Source organism: Eublepharis macularius, chromosome 6, assembly GCF_028583425.1.
Source record: "Eublepharis macularius isolate TG4126 chromosome 6, MPM_Emac_v1.0, whole genome shotgun sequence".
NCBI lineage: Eukaryota > Metazoa > Chordata > Lepidosauria > Squamata > Eublepharidae > Eublepharis > Eublepharis macularius.
In genome coordinates, this window is record NC_072795.1 from 29,688,336 (window position 1) to 29,701,424 (window position 13,089).

Here is a 13,089-nt window from a genome sequence, read left to right on the forward strand (position 1 = left end):
GGCAACAGTCCATCTAAGTCATTGGACTCTGCTCCTGCTCTCTGTGAGTTTGTCCCCTATGGGTCCTCCTCTTTGAAGCCATTTAAATCCTCTCATGATCGTGATAATGATAACCATAATACACAAATCCAAGTCTGCAAAAACAGATGCACCTCCTTATCTGTCATGAATGTGTTTCTTTCATTATAACGTCTCTCTCTCTCCACTCTTTCCACACAAGCCATAAACTTCCATCCTATCCCAATTTTTCTAGGGATGACTCTCTCCATCTTTAACAGCTGCAAAAGTCCAACACATATTTTGTTCTTTTCCTACCACTTTTGAACCCACCACCCACCATTTCTCACCTTTTTCTATATTAAACCTTCTTTCTATAAAGATATCTTGGCTTCCTTAGTACAAAGCATTTCTCTGGGATATTAATCTTTTTCTTACGTGCCAGATTGCCTGGGTACCACATAATTTGTTACAAGGAATTTCCCTGGGTTTCTGCCCTGTTACTTTGTCATTGAGTAGGGCTGAGCCGGAAGGGCACTTTCTCAGCAGGTCGGCCTAGATGTTCTCAGGAGATGCATGAGTGGTGGCAGCCAATTACCAGGGTGCTTTCAAGAGGATCCTTGGTCTAAGGGAGCTTCCCAGCACAGAAAGTTACCTCCCCGCCCTTTCCTAACTAACTAAGGAAGCCAAAATATGCCTTTTTAGAAAGAAGGTTTATTACAGAAAAAAGAGGAAATGTGTGGATTAAAAAAGGGGGACATAATATAAAAAACAGGGAACCCTTTTTGCAGCATCTCCAAGATAGCAGAAGATGCACTATGGGCCTATAAGGCTGTCATGCTAAGGCCATTGCATTTCCACTTTTCGTGGGCTGGTTGTGCTTTGCCAGCAAGGAACCAACCCAGTGCTTCACATGCTTGGTGACACCCATGCCTTTAGAGAGCTGCTGCCGTCTGTAACCTAAAGACTAGGCAGCAGTCTAGATTTTCTGGGGAGCAAGGTCGTGCTACCGTTTAGGGTTCCTTTGGGTTAGGAAATTCCTGGATATTTGGGGGTGGAACCTGAGGATGACGGGATGGGGGGGGGCTAAACATAAAGCCCATAGAACACCCCTACCCCCCGAAACAGCCATTTCCTCCAAGACGGTAGTTTTGGATGGGTAGTTGTGTTGGTCTAGTAGAAGAGCAAGATTTTTATCCAGTAGCACCTTAAAGAGAGCTGCTGTGGGATAGTAGTTAAGTAGTTGGGTGGTGAACCAGCACTCTGCGGGTTCTGAATCCAGCCTCTGCCATGAGTTCGCAGGTGGCCAGCTGTATTGTGGGGATAATAATAACTTTGTTCATGGCTCTGAATGTGGCATTAATCTGCCTAGAAGAGCTGTATACAAGTACACTGTTGTTATTAATAATAAAGTCCTGGCACTCTTGTTGGTCTTTAAGGTGCTACTGGACCCGAATCTTGCATTTCTCCAGGGGAACTGATCTCTGTGGGCTGGAGATCAGTTGTAACTCCTGGAGATCCCCAGGCCCCACCTGGAGGTTGGCAACCCCACTGCCACTAGCGGAGGCGACAGGCGTTCAGCCTCCAGCGCTTCTGGGTTCGTCTGCAGCGCCGTCTCCCGCGCTCTGGTTGCCAAGTCGACGGCTGCAGCTGTGTCGCTGCACGCGCTGGGCTGGGCTTGGGCTTGCCTCCCCTCCCCTGTTCCCGCTCAGAGCCACGCATCCGCTGAGAGCTCGCTTGCCCCTGGTGCCGCGAGGAGGAGGAGGAGGCGCGCGCCTGGCGTGTTATTTTCCCTCACAGGATGACAAGCGACCTGGAGTGCCCGCAGGTGGACAGCTGGTAAGCGCAGCGCCCGCGGAAAAGATGAGCGCGCCAGAGGGAAGCTGGCGAGGCGCGTGGTGAGTTAGGGAAGGCGCCCCGCAGACAACAGCTCGCCAGGCGAGTTTAGGGTGTTGCGGCTCAGCAGGTGTGGGGGGGGGCGGGGGGGGGCTCAAGAGGGATCGCCCTCCGCGAGGAAAAAGACGTTCGGGCGCCCGCGCGCGCTTCTGGAGCCCTTCCTCAGCACGAGGACCTGGCGAGGGGCAGCAACCACAACAAAAGGCGCCATTGCACGGGTGCTGAGGAGGGTGAAGGAAGCTGGCAGGGAGAGCCAGTGGGCGGGCGCGAACCTGCAGGAGCAGCTCCCTCAGCAGCACAAAGGATGGCTGGCTGGCTGGCTGGGGGAGAAGTGAAGACGATGGAGAGGAAGGGCTGTTTCCTCTCCATAGACACAATAGAAAGACGGTCCCTTTCCTTACTGCGGGGTGGGAGGGAGGGGTGGGAGGCAGCCAGATAAGCTTATAGTAAGCTTTGACTCAGGAAAGCTTCTATCTTGGGAAATGTTGGTCCGCTACTAGACTTGAATTTTGTGCTACTTCCTCAGACTAACACCTGAAGAGCAAGACTCTGGTCCAGTAGCACCTTAAAGACCGACTAGATTTCCAGGGTATGCGCTTTCATGACTCAAAGCTCTTGTGGAACAGAATTGCGGAAGCTCATGCCTTGGAAATATGGTTGGTCTTTAAGGTACTACTGGACCAGAATCTTGCTCTTCTATTACGGACCAACAGGGCTACCTGCCAGAAACTACCCACCCGAGACTATCTATACTGCGGAGAGAGAGCTTTCTGTGGCTTTTGGCGCTGCCTGGCACAAACTACTTCAATACTCCTTCCTCACCTTTTTTGTAGGCTCCATGCTGGGCTTTTTGTTGTTGTTCAGAAGCTTTGTGGCAGACAGAAAAGGCATCAGCTGTCTACATATCTAGGGAAAAGGGGGGGGGTCCCTTAGAGAAAAAAGATATTTTTCTTTAGCAGAAAGCTGGTATAGCACAGAATTTAAGATTGTGAGCTGTGTATTCAAATGTTGCTCACGGTCTTTAGGCCAGTCCCTGTTCTCCCAGCTTTGGCCATCCCACAGGGACAACTTTTAATCCTTACAAAGGTAGTATAAGGCTTTTTAAGATATAGTACAGAAAGCACTTTAAAAATCTGACATGCGTTCTATGCATTTGGATGTGACAACCAGTCTTCATTATTAGCATAATATCAGTATACCACATACCTTCTTTCAGAGAAGTTGTGCTGCAGCTTAAAACTCAGCACCTAAACTACTAGGAAATGAGTCATGAGCAGTTATTAGCTCCCTACCAAAATGCCTGCACCACATCTCCAAACCCCAAATGAAACACTTAGCTGTTCCCTTGGGCTATTCATAGCAAATGGTGGTACATCTAGAAGGGCAATACATCTTAGTGCAAGATTTCAGTTTCTGTCACTTTCAGTTAAACTGCAAAACAAGAGGTAAGTTTTTTGTGTTTTTTTTTGCTTGAGAGGTGACGGGTCAAGGAAATGGAAAAAAGATTGATACCAGTTGATGATCAAAGACTGAAACTACTGCTGCTCAGAGAATGCAGTAGGTCTGATTTTTGTATAGTGGTCTGATTTCTGTATAAGGCTGTTTCATGCTTTGTAACTTATTTATACCCTGCTTTCCACCCCACCCCTGAACACCCAAACCAGCTTACAGCATTATTTTATTTTATTTATTGATGTCATTTATAATCCACCTTTCTCACTGAGACTTAAGGCAGGTTACATAGCATGAGATTAGTACAATCAGTATCGAGGACATTTCCATACAGTACCTAGGATGTTTCCATACAGTGTCAAGGACATTTCCACAACAATGTCATAGGATTTTACAAAGATGCAGCATTAGCAAGGATCCAATACAGAGTTGAAAATTGCTGAAACAGAACATAATCAATTCTAGGACTGACATTAGATAACATGAAGCACAGGTAGTATAGGAGTACATATTCTAGCAACAGATAATATGCAAGGCTACATAGTGATGTACTTCTCCATGGCAGAGTGGGGATTCGAACCTGAGTCTCCTAGATCCTGCTCTGACATTCTAACTGCTATAGCATGGGGTCTAGTTTGGAAAATTAAAAAAAATCTCGGCTTCTTGAGTAAAGATTGTTATCTACTGTAATCCTTTTCAGGGTTGGGAATGTAGATGAAAATTTGTTTTATAATCCACAATGTGCTAAGGTATGTACTTCTCATGGGGAAAAAATCAGATTCACTTTTCTTTGATGAAAGAGTTGGCTCAGCTGCATTTATATCTAAATTGACATACTTTAAAAGATGAGTAAAATGAATCAGCTGACAATTTCATAGAAATATGGATATATTTATTGATTATTGGAATACAAGATTTCAGGATAACATTCAGGCATTTTTTGTGCTTGTTATGAAGAATGTTATATATGGAAAAAAAACCTTTAATTATAGAGACAGGAATTATTTTGTAGATATATAACACTGTTATTTTTTTGTATTAAAAACAACCCCCCCCAAAGAATCCACATATTTTAAACCTGCTATTAACAAGGGAACTAACTAATTAAACAAACAAATCCTTCCATTCAGTGCACTTTTCAGTTGTATAAAATAATCCAGTCTTGGTATCCATTATTAATTAGGATAAACGAAGCATACAAATCTTGTGCAACACAAGGTTACACCATTTTTTAAAATGAAAGTGTTATTGTTCTTGCAAAACTCAATTTAATGTTCATTTTTCTCCCTTATTTCTACACATTTTAGTGCTAGTTAGAAACAGCTAGTCTCCCCACTATTTGCATGCACTGGCAACGTTCAGGCTGGATTACTATGGTGCATACTACGTGGGGCTGCCTTTGAAGACCATCCAGAAACTTCATTATATTCAAAACAGAGCCATCTGGTTGCAAACTAAGAGCTACTGACTTGAACATATTTTGCTAATGTTAAAGAGAATCATAGGCTTTCAATTTTTTTAAAATACTGGGTGCAGTTTTCAGTGCTGTTCTAGCCTCTAAGCTGCCTGGCACTAGAGTATCTTTTCTCATGCAAACTTGCTTCATCCCATAAGGCCTTGTTTCAGGTCCCCAGTTTTCAGGTGGGTATTTACAGAGGCCCTGCCTTTTCTGTGGGGGTATATGTGGTATAAACTCTCCAGGCTTTTTTGCTTGATGCTAACTTTTAAAAAATCTTTTAATTGGTGTATTAAAACTATTTTTATTTTCTTGAGCATTGATGTGATGATTCTTGGCTGCTATTTCTCTTTTGAATTGGATTTTATTGCATATTTCAGTTATTGAGGCTTGTGTTTGGGTTTTATCGTACATAGTTTTATTGATTGAAAGCTACCTAGAAAGTCAAATAGCAGAAAGTAGGATTTGCAATAAATAAATATAGCTAATAAATATAGTGGCCTGAGTGCCTTTTCTGTTTTTATTGCTACTGTATGCAGGGATTAACTGTTATGATGAGGAACCAAATCATTTCATTGCCCTAAACAAAAATGAGGAGGGGGATATTTGGCCACAAAGCCAGCATTAAAAAAGCTGTATTTCTTTTTTTAAAAAAATCCACTGCAAAAATAACAACAAATCCTAAGCAGAACTGACCTGGGGAAAGCAGGGAAAAAAATAAAGATTAGAGTGTTTCTGGCTTTTTCCAAAGATCAATATCCATTATAGCATTGATTATATGAGAGAAGACATTTTAAAAAATTAAGCATAGAGAAGACCTTTGTCTTGGTTTATAATTCTTCGAACAAGTCTTGCCTCTGATTCACAATGTTGAGTATTCTTAATTTTGGTTCATGCAGATAGCTATTCACGCATGCCGGCCTTTACATTATTTCCTGCTGATCTTCATGGGGGGTGGGGTGCACAAACCACCACACTCCATGACGCACTATTATTGCCTGGGTTTTGCATGAAAATTCTATACCTCATTCAAGAAGTACAGACCCTTGTTTGATTAGTTTGACTTCTGTTTTGTAGCTCTCTCTCCCACATTGAAGCATTTTGGTTCCACCCCCCCCCCCCTAGTCTGTGCCTTTGCATCCATTCATACATTCTCTTAAACTTCACGGTAATATATAAGTTACTTCACAATAATATTACTTTATCACAGTTCTCTCAAATGGTTCCCCCCTCCCCTGACATTGTTGGTACACTGTATCCAATTTGTTAGATGGTTAGTATAGCTGAAATTGTGCAAATTCAGCAGTTATTAGGAAAGAGCCCTGAGCTTTCATCTTTGAGATGAAGTTGGGTGGCTCCAGGAAATCCAATCCACAATAACAAAGTGGAAAAGTGCAATTAATTTGAAATGTGATAAGAGTGGTGATGTAAACTCATCTCTTGTGCAGTGGTTATCTTATGAGAGCAGTCCCACAAATGGTTAACTGGAAGAAAAGGAAAATTGAAGTGTGTGTGTGTCTGTGTGGGTGTGTAAGACTTCCCAGTTCCAACAAAGTTTAACCCTTTACCTAAGGGTTAAAATTTTTCATGATAGATATATGACATACAGATCTGGAAATAGTTTTGGAAAATGTGATATAAAGAGACTGATTAAATGTTTTAAGTAGTAAACATACCATTTGAAATTACTTTTAACAAGGAGTTGGAAGAATATCCTTTGTCCAGCCACTTGTTAAGTTGTAATTCAATTTTTAAATGATTTTTAGGGCAATCCTAAAGTGTGCCATTGTGGAGGTGTCCAGAGGACCGTGTAACTTCTGTGACATTAGTCTGTTCCCTAAGGACTTTTCACAGGGAGATATGCCAACAGACGAATCCTGCTAGGCACAACAGCAGAGCAAGCTCTCTAGTCTCCATAGAAACTCCGGCAACATCCACCAATTACACAACAGCTGCTGTTGACAGCTCCATGATTGGCAGTTTCAGGTGCAGCCAATCTCCGTCTGTGAATGCAGCCGCTTCCTCTCAATGCCACTCCCCCTTCCGAGAGCCAGCGGACAGCATGGAAAACCCCCGCAACTGTAGCACCCCAACTGGGGCACTTGGCTCAAGAGGCTCCTTCCTCAGCCTGGAGGAAACACCCACCCCAGTGGCAGACAGAGCGCCTACCCCATTGTTTGCGAGGGCCAGACTGGCAGTGAAAGCGCTACCTGCTTGCAAACACCACCACTCTGAGCCACACACCCCTTTCCCCAGAAAAGTAAAAACAGAAAGGCAAAGGACCAAAAAGACCTAGACCAGGCTTGAACCCACATCCCCTGACACTCGGCTAGCCCCTAAGCCAGGAGAGAAGGTTTGGTGTAGTGGTTAAGAGTGCGGGACTCTAATCTGGAGAGCTAGGTTTGATTCCCCACTCCTCCACTTGAAGCCAGCTGGGTGAGCTTGGGCTAGTCACGGCTCTCTGGAGCTCTCTCAGCCCCACCCACCTCACAGGATGTTTTGTTGTGGGGATAATAATGACATACTTTGTAAACTGCTCTGAGTGGGCATTAAGTTGTCCTGAAGGGCGGTATATAAATTGAATGCTGTTGTTGTTATCCTAAAAGATATGCCAGCAGGGACTAGACACCTTACTGCAACTCTGATGTCACTATATGCCATATGGGGCCAGGCAGAGAATATCACACAAATCAGCATGGCTCAGTGGAAAGCCACTGGGATAGCATGGCTGGGGCTACTGTTTCAAACTCCTCATGGTAGAAGAGAGAGGCAGGCTAAAGCCCTGTGTCTGACCCCCGCCCCCAACAGCAAAAGGGGGAGCAGGATGGTCTAGTTGATGGGGCAGCCCAGAGATCCATCATTTTGGCCAGGATGTGGCTCTACTACTCCCTCTCTGCTGCAACCATGACAGCAGTGTGCTCGCATTGACCTTGGATCCCCCCCCACCATGTGCTAACAATCTGCACGGCTTATCAGACACCAGCAGTGTGGTGGGAGAATGTGGGACCCATTCAAAGACCCCCCTTCCCCCAGACCAGCCACACATTTTCTTGGACAACCCTCCAAGTCACACCCAGCCCCCTGTAGTATGTTCTAAGGGGGAAAGGGGGATGTGGACCAAAGTGTGGGCTTAGCCTCTAGGGTGCCTGTGAGACACTGCTCAGCTGTGTAGCAGAACAAAACAGAGGTCCAGTGACATCTGGAAAATCTGGAGCCACCGCAGCATTATCCCCCTTGAGCCAGAGCCCACCCTCTGGGATATGTCAAGGGGCAGCCCAATGGAGAAGGGACAGGTTGGGTGGGTGTGGCATGGAGCTAGTGCCACCTACACATAAGCAAATGGTGGAACAACCCAGACTTTATTGAACTGCCAATCATGAAGGGAATGCCTGGACACAGGTTGCCAACTCCTTTTGTGCAGTATGGCAACTGTGCCTGTGCATGTTGTTCCCAGGGCCTTTTGCAGGCAGTTGGAGCAGGCAGACTCCCAGGTCGAATGGCTGCCTGAGGGGGGATACTTCAAGAGCTGGGCTGGAAATGCAGTCTGAGAGGATTGCTGGGGACTGTGATGGCCACAGGGGGAAAGGCAATTGACTTTTCCTTTTGTATGGGTTATGCTGTATTTTTTTCATGGTGTAACTGTCCACCACTGTTTAGGGGCATTACCTAGCCTGGAGTGGCTTAGGAAGCTGATTATCTACCAGCATGCATCCCTGGCTTGCCCACTTCCACACTGGCACAGGAATTTCCACCTGAGGCCCACTGGTGGTCTGCTGCAATGGGACACTACCAGCACCCCAGCCTGGTGTGATGCTGCCACACTGGAGTAACCCAGGCTCGGTGGAGGAGGAAAGTGCCTTCAAGTCATAGCTGACTTATGACGACCTCTGCTGAGGTTTTCAAGGCAAGAGACTAACAAAGGTGGTTTGCCATTTCCTGCCTCTGCATAGCAACCCTAACCTTCATTGGAGATGTCCCATCCAATTATTAACCAGGGCCAAGCCTGCATAGCTCCTGAGATTGAATGACATTGAGCTTGCCTGGACTATCCAGGAGAGGGAAACTCAGGATCAGATCAACATAAGTGCAAGATACATTGGCAGAAGGGCTAGTCTGCTCCCTGAGCCCTTTCACCACCCTCCCCCCAAACTGCTGTGCCTTATAAGTAAAAGGACATAAGTAAAGCTCTGACAGAGCACTTTCCTGTCATCGTCATTTAAATCTAGACATTCTGATGACATGCTTTCTATGGGAACTGTGGCTAGTTATTACTGAAAAGAAAGCCTTGTTACATCACCGTAAGAGATTAATTGTATCTTTGTCTAGCATTGATTCTGTACTGCCTTAGGCAATACTTTGCAGCAGGCAATAAAAAGAGATACTTATTCTGTCTAGACGCTTTAACGGACTCTGTTAATATTTAATTTTTGCCATAAAGATGGCAAATGTGTTTCCTTTACAGTTGTTATAAGAATTGGAAAAGAGTGACTTTTGTAAGCAGTGAACAGAATGACTGAGAGAGAATCTTGCTGCTCTTCTTTAAGACAAGATATATACATATTTTAAATACATAAACAGCTTTTCTGATTTGCCCAAAGCATTTTACATAAAAATAATCTACAAAACAGTAGATACAGTACAAAACATAATCTACAAAACAACACGACCTCAACTTTTTCCAAGTTCAAAACCCCCTCCTCAAAGCAGCCTTTATCAGGGTCAAAAACAAATTAAATTACCCAAATACCTTTTTAAACAGTTCTGTCTTGTTCCTACTGTGAAGCACCAACATTTCAGACATTTCCTTTGCCAGACAATTCCACAGGACTGGAACTGCCACCAAAAAGGCCCTTGTTCAGGCAGGCTGAACAAAAGTTCTTTTCAAAAGTTCATACCCTGGAAATCTAGTTGGTCTTTAAGGTGCTACTGGACCCAAATCGTGATCTTCTACTACAGACCAATGGGCTACCCTCTTTGTTCAGGCTGAAACAGTTCTGAACGTAGAATGACAAGCGTACCTACTGTGCTGGTGTAGCACTTTCAGGGACTTATAGTGGGAGAGGTGTTCTAATAGGTATGTGGGATCCAGGCAGTAAAGAGTTTTAATGATTAAAATCAGCACCTCAGAGTGAATTCAGAAATGCACCAGCAACCAGCATAGACATTCGAGAAACTAATGGATGGTCTTCCTTGGGCCCAGCTGCTGCATTTCATAGTAATTGGGATTACTGAGTTTTCCTGAAGAGCAGCCCTATGTAGAGTGTATTATAGTAATCAATCCTCGAGGTTACAGTGGCATGAATCGGCATGGCTATATCAGGTATAGCCAAGAGAAGGCCCACTTTCTAAATTAGATATAATTGAAATAAGCCTTTCCTAACAACAATATGAGTTTGCCTCTCCATCTGTAAGGCTGGGTCTAGGAGTCAAGCTCTTGACTGAGTTTGTCAAGACCCAAACATCTCATCCACATATGAAAATGTTACCCTTTTCACTGGAAGAATTGATTCCATTGTTAATGCTCAAGATCAACATTATTGGTGGTTTAAGTATGTACTTCAAACTTTTTCAGCAGTAATAATTTCAACAGTGATTATTGAACTTCCTTCCCAGACAAAGCATGTGCAATAACAGCAGCTGTTGAACTGATGTAAACTTGTATACCTTAAAACATTTTTGTTAACTTCTTACTGCTTCTAGGTTGTAGGAACGGTACGAGACTGTATATCCTAAAAAAAGACTTAATGGGGCCAGATGCTTACTGATTTCCCATTTAGCAGGAATTGCACAAAGCTTCATTTCGATGCTTCTAAGTGACCACTTGAAACTGCCTTATATTGAATCAGACCATTGGTCCATCACACTCAGTATTATCTACTCATACAGGTGGCAGCTCTCTAGGGACTCAGGCAGAGGTCTTTCACATCACCTATCAAAAAGAGGAAGACCAAAAATGAGATGGCTTGACTCAATAAAAGAAGCCACGCCCTCCAGTTTGCAGGATATGAGCAAGCCTGTTAATGATAGGATGTTTTTGAGGTCTTTCATTCATAGGGTCACCATAGGTTGGAGGTGACTTGACGGCACATATATTACCAGATACTGTAAATGGAGATGCTGAGCATGTTCTGCCGCTGAGCCATGGTCACTTTTCGAGTGCTGATCCTTGTCTTGAGAATAGTATTAGGGAAACTAGAATGTGGAGGAGAATCTAAGAATCCACAAGTCCTTAACAAGGTTCTCATTCATAGAGTTATTCAGTTAAACTAATTACAACAGCATGGCTTTGTGTGAGAAAGACCCCCCAAGAATTGTTCCATTTTTTTTCAATTTATATTTAATGTCTCTAATGGCAGTACAAGGGAGTCCATCTTTTAATTCTCCTGTAATAAAAATGCTCAAACATTTTGTCTTTCAGTGATTCTGGTATTTTAACTTCAGAAGAACAAGGTAATTATCTTTTCAAAGCATACAAAAATTTGTGGTGGATTTATTTTAATAGAAATAGAAATGGTTCTTCACTGTTTCAATTCTGTAATTAAGGACTATAAAAATTTGATTTTGATTTTCTTAACTTTTCATTAGTGCCAAAAGGTCAGTTATATATTCCTTAAATAATAACCCTGTTGATTTCAGAATAACGACATTTAGGCTGAATGCTTCTAGGATGGCAAAAGTTAGTGTGATTCAGATACTGTCTGATGAGGTATAATGACGTGGGTTGAGATTAGGTATACGTGGTTTAAGCTCCCATTTGAAAGTATGTGGTGGCATTCTCTCACAATTTGTTTTTAAAAAGGATACAATACACTAGTAATTTTATATTTAATTAACTTTTTAAAATAAAATATAAGCAAATATACCCCTCCTCCTCCATCACTTGGCAAAAGAGGACACACATCATTTGGCTTACTTTTCTCAATTTTTGTTTAGTATTAGATTGATGTTTCTTGATATTTTTGATTGATAAGAAGCTTCACCACAAACAAAAGGGCAGGATTAAAAAAAATACTTCCGCTTTCGCTATAATTTGAACACTTCTCTTTGTAGACAGAACCCATGCAAATAAGGATTCTGGCTGCTCACAGGGCCTTGCAGTTTACAATTAGTATGATCTTCCTTAGATCAAGGCTGCAATCTAAAATCACTTTCCAGGGAGTAAGCTCCGTAGAATATAATGGGACTTACTTCTGAGTAGACCTGCTTAGGCTCGTTCCCTAAGTAGGTCTGTTCAAAATCCTACTCAGGCCTAGACTGAGGCCTACTCAGTCCTACTCAGGCCTAGATTGCCAAAGGATATGAGGGGGTTTACTCTCTGGAAAATGTACTCAGGTTTGTACTGTTAGCCTGGAATATAAGGAGCTTAGATCCCATAGGCTTGTTTGATATCTCACTTCAAGTTTAAAACAGGAAAAACGGAGACTTGCCTTAATGTTCATTTTATTTCATTTTGCTGTGAAGTCACAGCTGACTTACAGTGACTCTGTGGGGTTTTCAAAGCAAGAGATGATCAGAGGTGGTTTGCCACTGCCTGCCTCTGCACGGCAACTCTGGATGTCCTTGGTGTGCTCCCATCCAAGTCCAGGGCCAACCCAGCTTAGTTTACACCTTCATCATTTATTCTGCTTATATGGCCATAGGCCTTAAGCATAATTTAATACAGTTAAAATCAGGTACAAATCTGCAATTACTAAATAAGAATAGCTTAAAACGACAGGATCTTAGTTTACGGGAACTAACAAGACTGGGCCAGCCTGAGCTATTCAGGTCAGGGCAAGATGTTTGTATACTACCTTATTTCCTTAAACACAAGATGGCTAAGAGTGCAACAACCTTGCAAAGGTTGTTACAAATCAACATTTTAAAAAATGGAAAAATGAAAAACACAGAGGTGTTTTCACACATGAGGCTAAAAGTAGCTCTTTAGCTGCTTTGCAGTATGAATGTAAAACCTCCATTATCCTGTATGTTGTTTGTTTTATGTTACAAATACTGCTCTTGTACGTTCTCTTCTACCCTATGCCGGGGGTGGGCGGGAGGAGAGGCCTAAAAATTATTTGAATGAAAAGTACTGTCCAGAATTGCGACAAATGAGATAAGGAAATGCAGTGATTCGCGCTAAATTTCAGATTATTTATCCCTCCCCCAAAAGTTTGAAATTTCAGTTTGTTGAGAGCTATATATACTAAAATACATGCCCCCCACATTCTGCATAGTATGAATTGTGCATACTTGCATGTTTTTGCTGTTATGCACAATTTTCCTTGCTTCAAATTTTACAACTTTCC

General features: G+C 43.0%; 1 protein-coding gene across 2 annotated transcripts in view; it reads left to right on the forward strand.

The window, feature by feature from the left end:
* The first annotated feature begins 1,753 nt into the window (after nucleotides 1–1,753).
* Nucleotides 1,754–13,089, forward strand: part of LOC129332878 (caspase recruitment domain-containing protein 8-like) — a 51,465-nt gene continuing 40,129 nt past the window's right edge. For both annotated transcript variants that reach the window (XM_054984177.1, XM_054984178.1), the window contains exons 1-2: nucleotides 1,754–1,836; nucleotides 11,220–11,251. In XM_054984177.1, coding sequence (XP_054840152.1) covers nucleotides 1,799–1,836; nucleotides 11,220–11,251 — 70 coding nt within the window. In that variant the 5' untranslated portion in view covers nucleotides 1,754–1,798. The remainder of the gene's footprint in view (nucleotides 1,837–11,219; nucleotides 11,252–13,089) is intronic.